Genomic DNA, 18967 nt, shown 5'->3' on the forward strand with positions numbered 1-18967 from the left:
TGGTCGTAACCGTCCCGCTCCTGCTCTACATGATACGCACAACATGAGATTCCACGTGCAAGGGACGGCTTTTTATATAAAACGACGGACAGCCATCCCGACCAATGAGCTTTCGCCTTTGCCGTTCCGTAACGTTCTCCATGGAAACCCTGAGCCGACAGCCAATCGAATGAGGTGTTAGGAGGAGCCCGAATTGAGGTTGCGCACCGAGCTCGCTGATTGGGTAATAGGTCCTTGTCTGAGAAAGCCGGGGGAGGAACCTACGCCTACTGTGTCAGTCCGAACTGAAGCCATACTCCCATTGAGGAATACTGGCCTCCTTTTCTGGATGTTTTCTTCTCCGCTCGCTTTTATTTTCTTGTTCGCCGGAGACGACAGAACAGGTGTTTTTATTCGACACGACAGGTAGGTTTCCCGCCATTCAAACGTTTGTGCTTTAGCAGAAAGGAGTGCGCGAGCTCAAAAAATAAGTTGCATAATTAAATCGCTATTTGCGCATGCGCGAAATTCGTGCCTGCTCTACTTATTTTACTTTTATACCTTAAATCATGTTGATTTGAGTTTTCCGTCGGCCCACATAGGTGGAGGGAGGTATAATTGTGTTAAATGAGTCGTCCCGCGGTGAGAAGGGCCGTGTTTGTCGCGGGTTTTCGGCGAAAAGCCCACTTTTACATAACTGTGTCAGTGTACCGTGCCGTGGATTGCAGGTCAACGTGTGTGTGGGGCTGGAATAGCAGGTCACTGGGAGCTGGGAGGGAGGGGGGCTGCCGAATCACAATAAAACCATGTTTGTGGCTTTATTAGACGTAATTCAGCTGATTTCGAACGTTCACATGTTAAAAGTGTAAATAATGATTCGTTAATAAACCGGTGGCTCGGTCGGTCAGTCTGTTTGGATTAGAATCCTGAACTTGCGGTTCAAGTCTGACGCTTCGTGTTTATATTTGTGTGTTTAGATGTTCAGATTTATGTCATGTCAACTAAAATCTGATCGGGTTTAAAGGCTGCAGAGACCGCCCCCTCACACACACACACACACACACACACACACACACACACACACACACACACACACACACACACACACACACACACACACACACACACACACACACACACACACACACACACACACACACGTATGTCTTTCTACCATAGTGAGGACCCTCCATTGACTTCCATTCATTGTTGTGATCTCACCACGCCTAACCCTAACCAGAACCAACACTGATCTATCCCTAACCTTAACTCAAACTTAATTCACACCACACCTCTAACTGGTACAGTAAGCTTCTTCTGGGCTGCATTATTTACATACATTATTTATGCCCTATAGGTTATAAATGGTAAGATAAAGGCGTCTGCCTAATAAACAAACATAAACATAGAGAATGCCCTGAGGAGAGCTGAGCTGCAGGAGGAAGCGTGTGGTTTATGAAACGAGGCCAGCAGCTCTGTGCTCCACTATGGCAGCATCCATGTGACCGGGGCCAGGCCAGGTTGTATAATGCTGAGATGTGTGCTAGTGTGCTGCTGGCTCTATCAGCCTCCTCTGAAACTGGGCTCAGCCCAAGCAGAGGCAGCTCAGTTTCATTATGTCACTGTGTCGCTCTGCTTTCAGACGCTCAGAGCCGCTGCAGCCGTTCAGAAGCATCCTTGTTTCTGTGTAGCTGCTGGGTAAATGTGTCCGCTTGTATTTGTGTTAGCATTGATGGAAGAAATCATCTCTGGTGAGCTCAGAGCCATTCTCCTGGTTGGTGAGTTGAACTTGTGAGGGACTCGGATGAGCTTCTACAGGTTGGTTCTGAGCTGAGGCCATGGAAACAGTCTTATTATCGGTCTCCATGGTGATACAAGATTTATAGCTAAATTTACTTAGATCTGTTATTTTCATCCACTTGTTTCAGCTATTCGGGTCTGAGAACATCTAACTCTTCATCACCCTCTCCTGTTCCACCTTCCTCTGGATCCACTGATTTCCCTCTTTCCTGTTCACCCTCCCTCTCTCTTTACACTTTTAACCACAGTTGTCTATTTTTTGTTGCTAATTTTAAATATATTTTCAATCATTTCTAAATTCTGTTTTATATTTTTACATTTTTTGTTTTTGTGAAGCGCCTGGTGATTTTTATCTTGAGAGGCGCCGTAGAAATGATATTTTCTTCTTCTTCTAAATAAATGTTGTGTGGAAACGTCTTTTATCATCAAGTTAACCAGGTTTTACATATTTGGTGTATTTTGTTTGCTGGCTATGGAATAAAACAGCTGTCACTGTCATGTTATGTAGTTACCGAGACGCAGACTTCCCTGTAGGTCCTACAGTAAAGGAGTGAGGGTAATGCATGTCTCTGAGGAGTGTCCCTTCAGATGTCCGACGTCGTGTTAAACTGTTGAAGCCCTCCGCTCTGATTGGCTTGTTGCAGCAGCCAATAGAAAGTCCTGCAGGCAGCTTGGCTATTTCCACCCTTGTACTTGCTAGCCGGTTATCTTGAACGGTGGCGGAGGATGTGTGGGTGGCTGGAAAGTCTCTTAGACGTCTGCGCATCTAAAAACTCCAGAATCCCTCTGCAAAAGTTACAAGTTACATAAAACTACTCGAGTAAAGCAGCAGCCTGACAGGACTGCAGGAGATGGTTGAAATGTTTTGTTTGGATTTTTCTATTTTATCTTACTGGACGTAAATGAACCCGGCTCTTGTGATTCCCGGGAGGCGGAGATGGAGGAGGCTTTTATTTTTATCAGTTCAGGTCTAGAGAAGGAATAGGAGCAGTTTTCTGCTGATGAGCCATCTCATGTTTGCTTCGTGTGTCGGGTCCAACACGCTGGAGGGTGTGAATGCGTAGTGTGTTATGATGCTGTTGCTATGGATGTTGCATGAATGGATGAAGCACTGTGTGTGTGGAGGTATTACCTAATGAAGACGTGAGGGACCGCCCCCCTCCCAGAGGTGAGTTCGCAGGTTTTCACTCCTCCAACGAGTCAAAGGTCATCGGGGTCTCTGGAGGACTGGCGACGACTGGATCATTTAACGAGGTTTCAGAGCATCGCTGAATTAGGAGGAGGGTGTGGGTCAAAGGTTCTGTTGGTACTGTTGTCCCTGAAGACACTTCAATGGCACGCAGGGTTAGGGTTAACCCTGTCACAGAGGGTGTGTGTGTGCTGTAGCTGAGGGCTGTTGAATATTCATCCATATTGATTTCTTCTACCTTTTATGTTTTTTTTTTTTACCTGGACAGGAACAGGTGTCTTAGTTTAACCCCACCTGTCCTGCTTGCTCCCCCAGGCTCCACCTGTCCTCCTGAGACAGCGGTTCTGTTGCTATCCCGGTGCCGTGCTGCTTTTGGCGTTGTCATGTGGAAAGTAACCTCACCTTGCATCCGTTGGCTCATCTGATGTCTGAGGACGGTGACCCACAGCTGTACCGCTACCCCACTCTGGACGCCTGTGAGCGGAACCAGGAAAGGGTTGGCTTCCGGGCTGAGGAAGAGCAGGACCCACTGTGTGGCTCTCTGAGCCAACTTCACCGCATGGCCAGCAGCTGCAGTGAGGGTTGTGCTGGGCAGGATGGTGGGGGACTGGTCCCTGAGTTAGGACTGGCGTCTGAGGGCAGCGACAGCAGCCATGAGCATCCAGCCTCACTGGGTTCCCCTCACGGCGACAGGAAGCGACAACGACCACCTCTGCATGAGGATGTAGAGATGGGAGGCAGCGGGTCGAGTGGGAGTGGGACAGAGTCCCATGGCAACGAGTCGCACGGCAACGAGTCCCATGGCAACGAGTCCGTGGGCAGCTCCACCAGCAACGGAAAGGACTCTGCTCTTATGGAGTCTTCAGGGAGCAACAAGAGGTGAGCGAGCTCAGACGCAGTGAACTCTGGGAAATAGTGTGCTTTCTCTTTCGACGGGGGGTGGTGGACGTACCGTTCATTAGTGAATAATCATCTAATCCTTCGGTGTTTACCAGTAGGGGCATTCTGATTGGCTGTTGACAAATACAGCAGTCATAATTTATGAGTTATGACTCAGACTAAAGATGGCGGGTTTATAAAGTCCAGCGACGCGGTGTAGCTAACGTGTGTCTGAGTTTAGACGTGTTTAGCTGCAGCAGAGCGTCCTGGAGCTAACGAGCCTGACTGGTCACCTTCATCATCAGGTGTCACATCAGGCATCTCTGGGATGAAAACGCCGCTCCGTCCCACAGCGCTCCTCCGTGAGAGCCGGGCTGGGGGGGGGAAGCACACGGTAGGGTCAGGGAGGGGGGCGGGGCATGATGCTTAGCCTGGCGGCTGGTTAGGCGCTGGGGGAACCCTGGTTTTGTTGGTTCACAGAGGTTGTTTTTCACAAACTCCCACGTCTAAAATGTTCATCTAGAAAAGAGAAGTCTGCATGGTGGAAGGCCGTGTTGCCTGTGAGACCCATCTGGGTTCAGTAAAGACTTCTTTCCATAACTCTGACTCCCCGTTTAACAACGGTGGAGGTAGATGGGGTCGGGCATCATTTCTTTTGAACGATTCCGATTCCAATTCCTTATTCCAGTTCCTATCGATTCCCGATTCCGATTCTTTGAAGACATGACATGCGTTACACGAGCCAGCTAACCACAGGTCCTACTGGATGAAATAATCTTAACTTCAACATGAATTTTAACTCTATGAACAACAACATCACCTTCATTCAGACACAAACATGTTTTGGAGGGAAAAAGAAAAAGACTTGCAGCACAACCCGTGTGTTTGTTTCTGACCACAACCAAAGTCTGGAAGCAGCCTCGGCGCTGCACACACAGCTGGTGAGATCAGCTCTGAAAAACGTCGATCACAATTTGCAGACCACGTTTATTTTTCACGTAGATCGGCCGCGGATTCCTCTTCCGGTCGGCACTCTAGGAATGGAAACCAGGAATCTAAATAAAAAACTTTGAACGATTCCGGGAAAAACTAACAGCTGGAAAAGATTCCAATCGATGCTCGATGCCCAAGCGTAGAGTTGGAGGCGGTCCTGATGATGATCAAATCAACTTCTTGGGATTTTCTCTGATTATTGCGTCTGTGATCCTGTTGTCTAGAGAAAAGGACGTGTCCTTTCACATCTTAGCTGATTGTTTTATTCCTTTAGTGTCCGTGCAGCTCTCACTCTCATCGCTTAGTGCTCAGGATCATTTAAAACAGGAATAAGGAGCTGTGGGCATCCTTTATCTGGCAGAGCTCACAGTAGATCAGTCGTCTTTAGCTCCTAAAGGATCAGAGCTTCAGGACTGCATGTGTCTTCCTGCTTCATCTGTAAATAAAACGTTCAGTAACGTATCAGTCACTGGGAGTTGCAGTAGCACTCGGCTCCCTCTGTAGTAGAGAGAATAGTTACGTAAATGAGTAGAAACAGCGTTTCTAACACTCTGATGTTTTGTTGTTTCAGCTCCAACTCCCACAGTCCCTCCCCACCCAGCAGCTCCAACGCTTTCAGCCTGGTGAGCTCCGAGCAGGACAACCCCTCCTCCAGCGGCTGCAGGTCAGCGGGCTTTTTGCTCTTCACTGCAGGCAGAGTTCAGAGCAGACTTTGTACCACCGTCTAGTTCTAGAGAGGTGTCCGATGAACGTCATAGAGAGCCAGACCCGTAGTTCACCCCCACGTTTAACGTCCCGAGTGTGAAGGACGACCGAACCGCTAGACCTAGTCATTCTGACACGCGTGTCTCTTCTCTGTGGTGACCTGCAGCAGCGAGCAGTCGGCCAAAGCCAAGACTCAGAAGGAGCTCTTCAAGACTCTGAAGGAGCTGAAGATGCACCTGCCTGTGGAGAAGAGAGGCAAGGGCAAGTCCAACACAGTCAACACGCTCAAGTACGCGCTGAGGTGCATCAAACAGGTGAAAGGTAGGCTCGCCAGCACTTTGAAGCCCTTTTTTTCAAGTCTTGGCAAATGAAATGATATAAAACTAATCCGACCGATCCACCTTGCTTTCATTCCACAGCCAATGAAGAATATTATCAGATGCTGATGATTAATGACAGCCAGCCTCCAGGGTTTGATGTGTCCTCCTACACCATAGAGGAAATCAACACCATCACCTCAGAGTACACCCTGAAGAACACTGTAAGTACCTCACAGCTAGGGTTGCCGGGGTTAACCGGTTTGGCTGTTAACCACAGTGTGAAACGCTGCGGTTGACCCACCGTAAAGACGTCTCCGACTCCGCAAGTAAGAAGAATCGTTAGCGGGCCAGAACGAACAGAACCAGCATCACCAACCACCGGGGCCGCTCCGTTTCCACCTAGGAAGTGCTTCCAGTCTCCTGTGAGGGAATATTTTAGACTCCCAAAGCTGCTAAAGGACAAATTCAGAACGGCGTCTCGTCCGTCCGCAGAACTGGCAGAAAAAAGTTGCGACGCTCCCAACTTGTTGTCACCTCTGAGATTATCACACAGACAAATAATCTCCAGCTGAGTCAGATTACATTAGTGACTGAACGGATTAACAGTCATATTAGAATAATGAGTGAACGGGTTAATTTAGTAGTGTCATTCTACGTTTCCCCTGTATCTGTCTACAACAGGCTGTATGGCAAGCCACCTTAACATTTAATCAACAACACCTCTCTGTAATTCCTGTTCAGCATAGTAGTAATATCATTTATCATTGTCCGACTTATATTCTTACTGATGAAATTAGAAAATTAATTATATAAACACGTAGAAATGATATTTAAGGATATTCATAATAACAACTGCACTAGTGGGAATTTAGCATCTTAAGTCATTAAGGAGTCTCCGTCCTTCGACGCTAACCCTGAGCAGATGTCAGCAGTTAAACCTTTATGTCTGTTTACAGAAACTCAAAAAGGGCAAATATAATTAAAGGTGTGGTTCACTGAAAAATCTTTTTTTTTTAAATATAATTTCTTATTGCCAACTCCGGGTCGGGGGAGAGGTCCTACCTCAAGTGGAGGAGTTTAAGTATCTCGGGGTCTTGTTCACGAGTGAGGGTAGGAGGGATCGGGAGATCGACAGGCGGATCGGTTCGGCGTCTGCAGTGATGCGGACGCTGAGCCGATCTGTCGTGGGGAAGAGGGAGCTGAGCCAGAAAGCCAGGCTCTCGATTTACCGGTCGATCTACGTCCCAATCCTCACCTATGGTCATGAGCTTTGGGTAATGACCGAAAGAACGAGATCGCGGATACAAGCGGCCGAAATGAGTTTCCTCCGTAGGGTGGCCGGGCTCAGCCTTAGAGATAGGGTGAGGAGCTCGGACATTCGGGAGGGACTCGGAGTAGAACCGCTGCTCCTCCGGATCGAAAGGAGCCAGTTGAGGTGGTTTGGGCATCTGGTCAGGATGCCTCCTGGACGCCTCCCTGGGGAGGTGTTTCGGGCACGTCCTGCCGGCAGGAGGCCCCCGGGTCGACCCAGGACACGTTGGAGAGGTTACATCTCCAATCTGGTCTGGGAACGCCTTGGGGTCCTGCCGGAGGAGCTGGTGGAGGTGGCCGGGGAGAGGACGGTCTGGAGCTCCCTAGTTGGGATGCTGCCCCCGCGACCCGGACCCGGATAAGCGGAGGAAGACGACGACGATAATTTCTGATTATAAGTGAGTGTTTCATGCAGGCTGAACATGAAAATAGTCTCCTACACCTACCTCCTGCTTTAGTTTCTGATAGAAAACAGACGGTGAAGCTCTAGGAGTAGAAAATCCTGACAGATCTACGTCACCCTGTCACTAACATTCATGGACTCACCCACCTGGACTCACGACGGGGAAGGCCGTTTGTTGGTTTAGCGTCCAGGAAACAGCAGAGAACGTCTCCGCTAGTAGAAGCTAACCATTAGCTTTAGCATCTCCACCACACAGCGGAACTCCTCCAGGCTTGTGTTATTTGTGGAGATTAAACATCAACGTTGCAGAGCAAATAGAGTCAGTGGTAGAGTCGTGTTGCTGTTAGCCAATCAGAGGAGAGATGTCCACATATCGGGATTTAAGGGATGTGGCTAACTTCTGACCCTGGTTCCACACTGCAAGCATCAGCGGAGCGGCTCGCTTGTGAACTTCAAAGCGGTCCTTTTCACACCGGGAGAGTCTGGGCCGCGGCACGGCTTCCTCGCCGCGCCTCGCTGTACCCGCGAGATTCTAAAATCCCTCGAGACTTCTGACACCTTCCTCATCGAGAGATCACAACATTCGCGAGGAATCGCACCGTTGCACTTTTCGAAGGAAACTGGTGGTAAACAAAGCCGTTCGGTCACACGTGCTGACGTAAGTTATATATAACATCGCAACGTTGCATTTTATTTTGAAAATAACCGGGTATGATATGTCCTAGTTAGAGCATTTACTCTTGTGCTTATTGTGTCTTTTTGTATTTCAGAGATTTTTAACACTGACAGATTTGTCCCTCGTTCTCCTCCTAATCTCCATCCACGAATAAAACGCCTTTCACTCCTCCACTCACGGGTGAATGAAACGTTCATATCTCTACAGTTTTTCCGCGGCGCATTCTTCAAGCCGCGTGTCTGCCGCTAGATATCTGCGGCTCTCTTTATGTCTATGAGGCCGCAATGGCGGCAGCGGCGTCCCGACCAATCCCGAGCTTGTGTTCTCCTTGTTGGACGGATGTTTAGAAAAGAGAGCTGGACTCCGTCTGTTGTTGCGATTCTGCTGGAGAGCCCTCACAAGGACGGATAATGGCGTTGCATGTCTCCATCCCGACCAAGACACTTAAACTAGACTGATGTCCTGAAAATGGTGCACTGGCGTACGACTTGCAAGACAACCATTGCTGCTAAAGACCACTGCAGATGTATTGGTGAAATAAGTGTTCAGCCCTTCTGAAGGCATTTTAAAAGTTTTAAACTGTAAAGTAAAAATTACAGACATTAGATTTCACTAATGAACTTTTCTAAGCAGAATTTCTGAGGAGCAGTAGACTTCCTCAGCGGTTCAACCGTAAGAGACTGTAATCGTGCACTTTAATCTAGAGTATGTGTGATTTATTTATGTTAGTACAAACGTGAAATCCATTCATGTAAAATAATCATGATTATTTCTCAGTGTGTCATTGTTGCAACCCTACTCTAGCCTGGCAAGCCAGACTAAATAAATGTGTTATTTAGTCTGGCCATGCTCCACTGACGGCTCTCGGTTGTGGGGCGGGTTCTACCGTTGTCTTTCAAATGATCTCCGCATGCTACTGGACAATGAATGTGACATACTCACCGCAACAGCCATCGGTAAATGAGGCGGTCCGCAGTTGAAGAAGGAGAAAACATATTTTTTTCTTAAAAAAAGCTCTTAAATCCATCTATCTGCTCCTGATTCTGATGAAGCCCAAGTTCTAACAGTCCAACATGGATGTAGAAGCCGTTTCTAACGAGCTGTCGCCATCTTGTTTCACTCTGTTGCATCATCCCACCCACCAGCCATATAGAGTGCCCTGATTGGCCCACAAAGCGGATAACGCTCTGATTTGTTCACTAAGCAGATAGAGCACTATGATTGGCCCACCATTATGGACCAATCGCAGCTCTTTATGTGTTTGAAGCCCCTCTAGAGAGCTGTGATTGGCCAGCCAGAATGCTGTTGGGGCTGCAGAGGTTCCAGTGGAGCGTTCCTAGACCAAACTTGGCAAAGCTAGCTCACTAGGCTAGCCCTACTCACATCCCGACAGTGGTTCTGAGAGCCTGAAACAGAGGAGCTCCTTGGAAATCTGATAGCTGCCCCCTCTGGGTTAGTAAACACAAACTAGTTTGGATCAGTAGAACTCGATTACAAACGGGAGAATAACCCCTCTGATCTAAACGGACCTGAAACACGTTTCCAGCTCTGTGACTAGCACCCTCTCTGACTCTGTTGTTCTGCGGGATCCGTTCACGGCTGGTTATCACGATGTGCTCTTTAAACTTTCTAGGATATATTTGCCGTGGCCGTGTCGCTCATCACCGGGAGGATCGTTTACATCTCAGACCAGGCGGCATCCATCTTGAACTGTAAGCGGGAAGTGTTCAACAACGCCAAGTTTGTGGAGTTCCTGACACCTCAGGATGTCAGCGTGTTCTACAGCTTCACCACGCCGTACCGCCTCCCCTCCTGGAGCATGTGCACCGGAGCAGGTACCTGAAGCACCCCTTCCATCGCCTGTGTGTCCACGAGTGTCTGTGTCATTCACAACACACACACACACACACACACACACACACACACTGATCACATGCCTCCCCACGTCTCTGTATTCACCCCAAATATAGTCGGATACTAGGCCGAGTCTAGGAGTGTCCACTGTGGGACTGGAGGATCGGGGGTTCAAATCCCAGTCGGGTCATACCAAAGACTTAAAAATGGGACCCAATGCCTCTCAGCTCGACACTCAGCTTTAAGGCGTTCAATTGGGGGTTAAACCAAATGGCTCCCGTCGCAGCCACTGCTGCAGCTCCCCGCGGGGATAGGTCACATGCAGAGATGTCATTTCACCAGTGTGTGGTGACTACTGGGACTTTAAACTGTTTTAAACACAAACTTAATCACGTTTGTCCCACTTTCTCCTGTCCAGAGTCATCTCCCACCGAGTGCATGCAGGAGAAGTCCTTCTTTTGCCGCATCAGGTGAGTGAGGGAGTCCCTCCTCTTCGTTCATCCTAGTCTCCTGCTCAGAGCAGCTGAGTCAGTGGCAGAGAGGGCAGGAAGGATGTGGGTGGGACTTATGCACTTACAAGCTTACTAACAGTCTAAAAGGTGCGAAACACTGAAGAATGATTTTTACTGATTATTTCTGATTATTAAGGGTCACTCTGAGGTTTTCATGCAGGCTGAACATGAAAATAGTCTCCTACACCTACCTCCTGCATTAGCTTCTGACAGAAAACAGACGGTGAAACTCTAGGATTAGAAAATCCTGACAGATCAACGTCACCCTGTCACTAACATTCATGGACTCGCCCACCTGGACTCACGACGAGGAAGGCTGTTGTTGGTTTAGCGTCCAGGAAACGGCATTAGAAGCTAACTGTTAGCATTAGCAACTCCCCCACACAGCAGAACTCCTCCAGGCATGTGTTATTTGTGGAGATGAAACATCAACATGGCAGAGCAGAGTCAGTGGTAGAGTGGTGTTGCTGTTAGCCAATCAGAGGAGAGGAAATAAGACTCCAGAGGCTGCTTTTTCTAGAGGTGCTGAAAAAAATCGATTCAAGTCTGAATCGGGATTCTTATTTATAACGAGTCAGAATCGATTCACAAAGATTCAGAATCGATTCCAAGAACTGAAATATTTGGCACGTTACAGGTCTGAGATGCACTTTTGTGATCTTTGTTAGGAGAGTCAGTACTCTGATTACTTTTGTGCTCCCATTAACTGAGACGATTCATGTTTGAATCTGCTGATAAGAGGGCGCTTGAATGTCATTGTTTCCATACTCAGAAATGAGAGATATTCTCATATTTATTTTCTAAGTTGATACATGAGTACTCAGGATTACTCATGTAACTTGTTTCTACACATACTTGAAAAGTATTTGACTATTACTTTCAAAGTTACTGTTAGGTAACTACAGATTTGTTATATTTTACAAGGTAAACAAAAATAAATGTTGCCTTTCGGTCAGAAGATGGTTTCTGTTTACAGTTTTAGAACCGCTTTAGTTTACCTTGTAGATTAAAGTCTAATAAAAATGTCCCGTAGCTTCTTTAACCGACTTGTACAACAAAGCAGTTCATCCTGGAGCCCACACGCTTTGTTAGTACTGACTGAGAATCGATTTAAATTGAGAATCGAATCAAACGGTGAGTTGCTCTAAGATTCACATCCCTAGCGTTTTCCGCCCAGAGTACTACTTTTAAGGTACTTGTTTCTACTAAAGAGCACTGCAAGCGTTGTACCTAAACGAGTGAACCACATCTTTAAACGTCTCTCAGTGGTGAAAGCTAAACTTTATTCACTGGTCGGCTGACTCTAGCTTCACATGAGCTTTTATAAGATGACCTGTGTGGTTCTCCACAGAGACGCACCTGAATCCACCTGAATGAGCCTTCAGGCTCCCTTGTGTCGCGTTGAGCTGATAACCTGTGTGTGTGTGTGTGTGTGTGCTGCAGCGGCGGTAAGGAGCGTGAGGGCGACCTCCAGTACTACCCGTTCCGCATGACCCCGTACCTGATGAAGGTGCAGGATGCTGAGCTGGCTGAGGAGCAGTTCTGCTGCCTCCTGCTGGCTGAGCGGGTGCACTCCGGATACGAAGGTGAGAGCTTACAACAATCCGCTAGCTGTAAGGATGAACAGAAGGGTTTAAGTCTGATCCTGGATCAGCCTCCTGGGGTCATAAAGAGCAGCCGTGTCTGATGCGTTCGCCCTGTAGAGGAGTTTCAGCTCGTTCATGTGTTCATCTGTTCTTACTGATCTCTTATTTAGTGAGAAAATGCTTTCAGGGATTTTGTCCTTTCATGCCGTTTCTATGGAAAGCCAAATGACCCGATCCCATCGTTTTCTTCTCCCAGCTCCCAGAATTCCTCCTGACAAAAGGATCTTCACGACCACACACACACCTAACTGTGTGTTCCAGGATGTGGACGAGAGGTGTGTGGAGTCTCTGAAGGACCCTTTAGGAGCTTTCGTCATTGTGTTCACCTCATGTTTGTGTTTGTGACAGGGCCGTGCCTCTGCTGGGCTACCTCCCCCAGGACCTGATCGGGACCCCCATCCTGCGTAACCTGCACCCAAGTGACCGCCCTCTAATGCTGGCTGTGCATCGCAAGAGTAAGGAGCCCCTCATCTGCTCGGTGCGTAGGAGTTCAGTCACATCTCTCCTCACTGCTCCTGTTTGTAGTTCTGCAGTATGCCGGCCAGCCCTTCGACCATTCCTCCATCCGCTTCTGTGCACGAAACGGTGAGTACATCACCATCGACACCAGCTGGTCCAGTTTCGTCAACCCCTGGAGCCGCAAGGTCTCCTTCGTCATCGGCAGGCACAAAGTACGCATGTGAGTATGTCCACCAAGCCGACTCTAGCTGAAGACTTGGTTTGTCAGGTCCCATGAAGAAGGTGACACGTGTGTCTCCGTGTCCTCCAGGGACCCCGTCAACGAGGACGTCTTTGCTGCTCCTGCTTTCCATGGAGGGAAGATGATGGACTCAGACATTCAGGAAATCAGTGAACAAATCCACAGACTGTTACTCCAAGTGTGTAAACACACACACACACACACACACACACACACACACACTGTTAAACTAACAGTTTCTTCTCTCCACAGCCAGTCCACAACACGGGCTCCAGCGGTTACGGCAGCAACGGTTCCCACGAGCAGCAGGTGAGCATCAGCTCATCCAGCGAAAGCAACAAGAACATCACAGCTGGAAACGCAGCAGAGGAGTCCAGCAAGACCAAGCCCTCCAGGACCTTTCAGGAAATCTGTAAAGGTGTCCATATGCTGAAGAACCAGGACTCTCAGGTCTGCATGCGGTCCTCCTCACCATGGCCGCCCAAGAACGAGCCGAGGAGGACCTCTGACGGTAAGTCCTGTCAGATTCAGCTAGAGGACTGGTCTAGCACGCAGAGAGACGCTCTCTCGGGTTCTTGTGGATGAATCTGTTTACTCAGTGAGATCTTTGGTTCCGTTTCCTGATGTTTTCTCCTTCCTCCCTGTTCAGTTCCTGCAGCGGCTCAGAGGAGCTCGGCGCTGCGTCTGAAGGACTCGGTCAGAGACGGCGCCGGAGCCAGCACGGAGGACTTTGTCTGCAAAGACCAGACGGTGTGCTCCTACCAGCAGATCAGCTGCCTCGACAGTGTCATCCGGTCAGTCCCCGTGCTCACTAGAGGTAACGGTGCGAGCCACTCCCCACCGCTAACAAACCCGTGTCGTGCTCAGGTATCTGGAGAGCTGTAACGTTCCCGTCACGGTGAAAAGGAAGTACCAGTTTTCCTCCAACACCACCTCATCCAACTCAGACGATGACAAGAGAGGCTCAGAAGATGGGATGCAGGTTCCTCAAGGGACACACGCAGGTACGAGCCACCTGCACATCCTGGCGTTCAGCCTCAGTGCTATAGGTCATAACCTCCTGACCTCCTGTCCTCGTTCAGATGCACTGATGCTGGACCCTCAGCCGGGGATGTCCAACATGAAGGCACCTAAGAAGCCCCCGTCCGGAGCAGCCGCTGTGGTGGGGGGCACGCTGGCCCCCCTCGCTCTGCCCAGCAAGGCTGAGAGCATCGTATCAATCACCTCACAGTGCAGCTACAGCAGCACCATCGTCCACGTGGGAGACAAGAAGCCTCAGCCCGAGTCCGGTGAGCTGCTCCCCTAGAGTCACGCAGAGCTGAGAGCGGGACCAGCAGGAGTCTAACTTTCATCTTCTTTGTGCTGCAGAGATCATAGAAGATGTAGCAGAGAGCCCAGCACCGCCCGCTGTTCCAGTCAGTATGGTGCCCCCCCCCAGCCAGGAAAAGGAGGCCTACAAGAGGCTGGGTCTGACCAAGGAGGTGCTGGCGGCTCACACGCAAAAAGAGGAGCAGGCCTTCCTGAACCGCTGCAGAGAGCTCTGGAACGCCAGGAGCCTCCAGAAGGAATGTTCCTCGTATCTGCACAGTCAGAGAAGCCCGGCCAATGGTGAAGGTACGGCAGGAGGGGCGGAGCCACGGTTCCATCGGAGCTCAGGTGGCTCCAGCACCAGCTCGCTGCTGGTTATTCATCATCCATATTAGAATGGTTTACCGTGGTCACATGACCAGTCTGTATGACATCACCACTAACGCTGTGTGTACCTGTGTGTTTGTCTCAGAGTCATCTGGACTACAGGTCGCTGTTAAACAAGGCGCCGCGAGGCCGGAGACCACCGCCAAGAAGGGAAACCGCAACAGGAAGTCCAAGAAGCCTCGCATGAAGCATCCTGATTCCTCCGACAGCGCTGTGTCCAACCGCAAACCCCGCCCCCCCCTACAGGGTCTTAATCAGACCTCGTGGTCGCCGTCTGAAGCGTCCCAATCAGCATTCAACGTGTCCTATCCCACCATGGTGCCTGCTTACCCCCTCTACCCGCCGACCCCCGCTGCTCCGGCTCAGGCCCCTCGCCCTGACCCGTCTCTGTCCTCTAGTTTTGGAGAGGGACAGAACGTCCAGGTTCCTCCCGCCGCCGCTCCATACCCCGCACCCATCGTCACACCTGTGGTGGCTTTAGTTCTGCCCATTTTCCCCCAAGTAGGGCAGCTGGGAGCTGCACCAAGACCAGCTTTTTTCTCGGAGCAGACGCAGACTCCGCCTGCCTACTCCAGCCAGCAGCCCTTTCAGACGCCACCGCCGGCCTACCCTATGCAGCCGCAGCCCTCCTTCACCAGCCAGCAGCCTTTCCCAGTGCAGACGGCCTTTTCTCCTCAGCAGCCTTTTCAGACGGCTCAGATTCCCTACGCCACCGCGCAGCCGTTCCAGGCCCCTCAGGCGGCCTACCCCACCCAGCAGCCCTTCACTGGACAATCCTCTTTCCCAGTGCAGACACAGTTTGTAGCTCAGGCTCCGTATCCGGCTCAGCCCTTCCCCTACACCATCGCCTCCGAGCTCCCCAAAGCCCCGGCCGTGGAGCCCAGAGAGGGTGCAGCATCTCGATCCTCCACCCCAGCGTCTGGGGCTCGAGAGCCCACCACATCACCGCCACTGTTTGAGTCCCGCTGCAGCTCACCGCTGCAGCTCAACCTGTTGAGCATGGAGGAGGGGCAGCGTCAGGACGGCGCAGCTCCTCCCGCTGGAGGTCAGGGTGGCTGCGCTGCTGCAGCGTCAGCAGCAGCAGAGAAGAATGGAGGAGCAGCTAAGACTGACAGTCGTCAGCAGGTGAGAACCTCTGAGCGTAACCAGATCTAAATCCTGCTGGAGAGGGTCTGAATGAGTGTCTGGTCTGTTTTAGCTGGAGTCCAGAGGAGATGGAGCTCACAGCGATGGGAACTCCTCCTCCTGTGACCTGCTGGACATCCTTCTACAGGAGCAGGAGGACGCCCACTCTGGCACCGGATCAGCTACCTCAGGGTCCATGGGATCCGGCCTGGGGTCGGGCTCAGCGTCAGGCTCCGGCTCCAACGCCTGTCGTACTTCAGCCAGTGGAGCTTCTGGCAGCAGAACAGGTCAGCTGAAGAGCAGCCTCAATGCTCTCAGTGCTCCGAAGTATAACCGCTGACGGTTTTCCTCCTCCAATGTCCTCAGGAAGCAGCAACACCAGCAAGTACTTTGGCAGCGTTGACTCTTTGGAGCACGACCCCAGAGGGAAGGCTAAAATGAGAGGGGAAGGAGTCTCTGATGGTGGCAAGTCTCAGACCAAAGGGGAGGGAGAGCATTTCATCAAGTATGTCCTCCAGGAGCCCCTCTGGCTGCTGATGGCCAACGCTGACGACAAGGTCATGATGACATATCAGATGCCGTCCAGGTGAGGATCCGACTGGAGCCACCGTATCTGAAGCGGGCTCTGATGCTTGTTCACCTGGTGCAGGTGTGTAAAGTGCGTTTTTGTTCCCAGGGACATTCAGCGGGTGCTGAGAGAGGACAAGGAGAGGCTGAGACAGATGCAGAAGAGTCAGCCTCACTTCACCTCGGAGCAGCGGCGAGAGCTGGTGGAAGATCATCCCTGGATGAGGAGGGGGGGTCTCCCCTCAGCCATCAACATCAAGGTGAGCAGCACACAGGTAACCCTCAGGTTAGCCTGGGACGAGTGGTCACTAAGTGCACGTGTGTGTCTGCGCAGGAGTGTGTTTACTGTGAGGACGCTGCTGCCGCACCCATTGAGGAGGACCTGCTGGACATGGACATGGGCGAGCTGGGGGAGGAGCTGGGCAGAGACGGGCAGCGAGCCCAGAGCCAATCGGAGGAGGCTAAACCTCAGTCAGACCCCGCCTCCTGAACTTAGCAGACACGAACCAATGTACACACACACTCACACATCTGGATCTGTGCCTGACTGTCTGGACAGCTCGGTGTCGCCATCAGCCCGCTTTACGAGGGTGTGTGTGTGTGTGTGTGTGTGTGTGTGTGTGTGTGTGGATGGCGGTAGTGCTCGCCTTCAGTAGTTCTGCCATCGTACACCCCCTCCCTCCAGAGAGGCGCCACAGCTGAACACCTGGGTTTACCGGTGGTACGTTTACGAAGCGCCGGTGAGCGCGTGTTGCCGTTTCCTCTCTGCGCCGCGTTCGCTCGTCCCATCAGGGTCTCCGCTCTGGAGCCGTGGTGCTGACTGGACCACGGGGTCCGGCTCCAGCGGGCCGCTGCTCACGTACACTTTTACTCCTCAGTTTGGACCTGAGAGTCCGACGCATGGGTGCATCGTCAGCACTGAACTCCGACAGGATGAGATGTAGGAATGAGGCGGAGACAATCTGGTGCATAAATGTATTTATTCAGATATTTTATTTACTTCTATGTGGGTCTAGAGTAGGTGTTTGAGCTAAAGCCAAATCATCACAGCAACATCTGAACACTTTAAAGGCTTCAGCACTACGAAGGGTTTTGGGTCACTTTTAAAGAGGAGCGCACTTCTCCGTGACCTCTGAGCACAAAGCAGAACCAGGGGAGCAACCGCCGTCGAGAAGCTGCCAGCCGGCATCGTTCTGATGCTTTTTAACCAGGAAGTCATATGATTGTATTCAAAGTCACAAGCTCCAGGTGTTGGTGCAAATTTCGTCCTGTTGCAAAAACCTGTTCCAGCGAGGTGCTGCAGCTCTTGGCTGATTCTGAACAAACCAGTGGGTTTTACACACGACGCAGAACTACAGGTCCGCCCTCGCAGCCGCTAGGATCCCCTCCTCCTGTCATTCTTACAGAAGCATTTCTAAAGTAGGTGTTAGCAGCTAGAAGTGTGTGTGAGATCGGTGTGACTCTGAGTGGTCACGCTGACATCTGCTGAACGGATGTAGCAACCTCCAGCCTGAGCTTCAGGTCCCGGCAGAGCCAGTTCTAGGAACTGGATCGGCCAGACCGAGGCTGGGTAGGAACAGGGAACAAGTCTGGTGCTAACGCAGAAACACGGATCTGTGAACGTTCCACAGACCGGACCAAGAGCATCTCACGTAGTCTCACGTCCCTCTTTGGTTCTGTTTCCATGTTGACCTTTAAGATTTTTTTATTCTATTTTTCTATTTTCCGTGTGTGTGTGTGTGTGTGTGTGTGTGGGGTGGTCGAGGACAAACCCTACCTCTAATAAATCCCAGGTCACGTTGCTGTAAATGGATCATAGGATGTGTGTGTGAATGTGGGCGGAGCATGATGCTGGGTGATAGCTCCCACCCTTCTGCCTGTATGTCTGAATGAACACATGCACAGGAAGTTCAGGCGCTAGTCACCGACGTACGCATCAACACTTTATCTCCGTCTCTTATTTATTTTGTGCTCATCGACCCTCCGGGGCCCCTGCCGGCTCCTGGGCCCTCCGGGTCTTCTGACACGAACCCTGAAGAGAGGAATGTGTTCAGTATTGTGAGTGTGTTTGTTCGCCGCAGGGCTCGAGCAGCAACGGGATGCTGGAGGCTCTGTGCTGTAGACGCATTCGCCTCTAGCACTCGATGACGTTTATGTACACTTGTCCCATTTCCTGTGTCGTGTTTTAAACTAGCACACTGAAGTGCATTTTTGTAGCTGAGAAGACGTGTTGTTTAAACCGATGTTGTAATAAACTGCAGTAATAAAACCAGTTTGACGTATTTGTCTTTTTTATCTCATTTTTTACGAGCACAACTGAAACTTTGGCTGTGACACTTGGACGATATCACACCTAAATGTTTCTGATCAGAACCTGATTAGATATCAAACTGAGCTTTTTAGGGGAAAGGCTCTCCAAACCAAGCTGGAGCTGAGCTCAGTTCCTCCAGGCTCACACAGACCAGGTCCAGCAGGGACGGAGCAGATCTGAATCAAGACCTTTTAAATCTGTGCAAGAGGATCAGGGCCCCTGGAAACAAAAGAGAATCGTGACTAACAATTCCCAGAAAAGGCCTTTCTTTTTTCTTTTTCAGCCCTAACCCTCTTCCGTAT

At 50.5% G+C, this 18967-nt stretch overlaps 1 protein-coding gene across 2 annotated transcripts; it reads left to right on the top strand.

The window, feature by feature from the left end:
• Positions 1–266: 266 nt before the first annotated feature.
• Positions 267–17077, top strand: LOC107388065 (period circadian protein homolog 2). Of its 2 annotated transcripts, none has more exons than XM_015963420.3 (22): positions 267–405; positions 3284–3847; positions 5412–5504; positions 5712–5866; positions 5965–6086; positions 9889–10090; positions 10528–10579; positions 12065–12207; positions 12464–12542; positions 12616–12722; positions 12793–12946; positions 13037–13145; positions 13220–13478; positions 13617–13761; positions 13835–13971; positions 14050–14256; positions 14336–14581; positions 14748–15787; positions 15861–16074; positions 16154–16373; positions 16464–16614; positions 16689–17077. In XM_015963420.3, exons 2-22 carry the CDS (start codon positions 3393–3395, stop codon positions 16842–16844), a joined length of 4446 nt encoding a protein of 1481 aa, XP_015818906.3. In that variant the 5' UTR covers positions 267–405; positions 3284–3392; the 3' UTR covers positions 16845–17077. The 2 variants fall into 2 exon arrangements, with proteins under 2 accessions (XP_015818906.3, XP_070399871.1); XM_070543770.1 differs by having other exon boundaries at positions 5412–5498; positions 5706–5866.
• The last annotated feature ends 1890 nt before the right edge of the window (positions 17078–18967 follow it).

The sequence above is a fragment of the Nothobranchius furzeri genome, chromosome 13 (assembly GCF_043380555.1).
Source record: "Nothobranchius furzeri strain GRZ-AD chromosome 13, NfurGRZ-RIMD1, whole genome shotgun sequence".
NCBI classification, from domain to species: domain Eukaryota; kingdom Metazoa; phylum Chordata; class Actinopteri; order Cyprinodontiformes; family Nothobranchiidae; genus Nothobranchius; species Nothobranchius furzeri.

Coding starts and splice junctions, on each gene's coding strand:
- LOC107388065 (XM_015963420.3), top strand. CDS start 3,393: ATGTCTGAGGACGGTGACCCACAGCTGTACCGCTACCCCACTCTGGAC. Junction 3,848..5,411: donor TCTTCAGGGAGCAACAAGAG/GTGAGCGAGCTC, acceptor TTGTTGTTTCAG/CTCCAACTCCCACAGTCCCT. Junction 14,582..14,747: donor AAGCCCGGCCAATGGTGAAG/GTACGGCAGGAG, acceptor TGTTTGTCTCAG/AGTCATCTGGACTACAGGTC.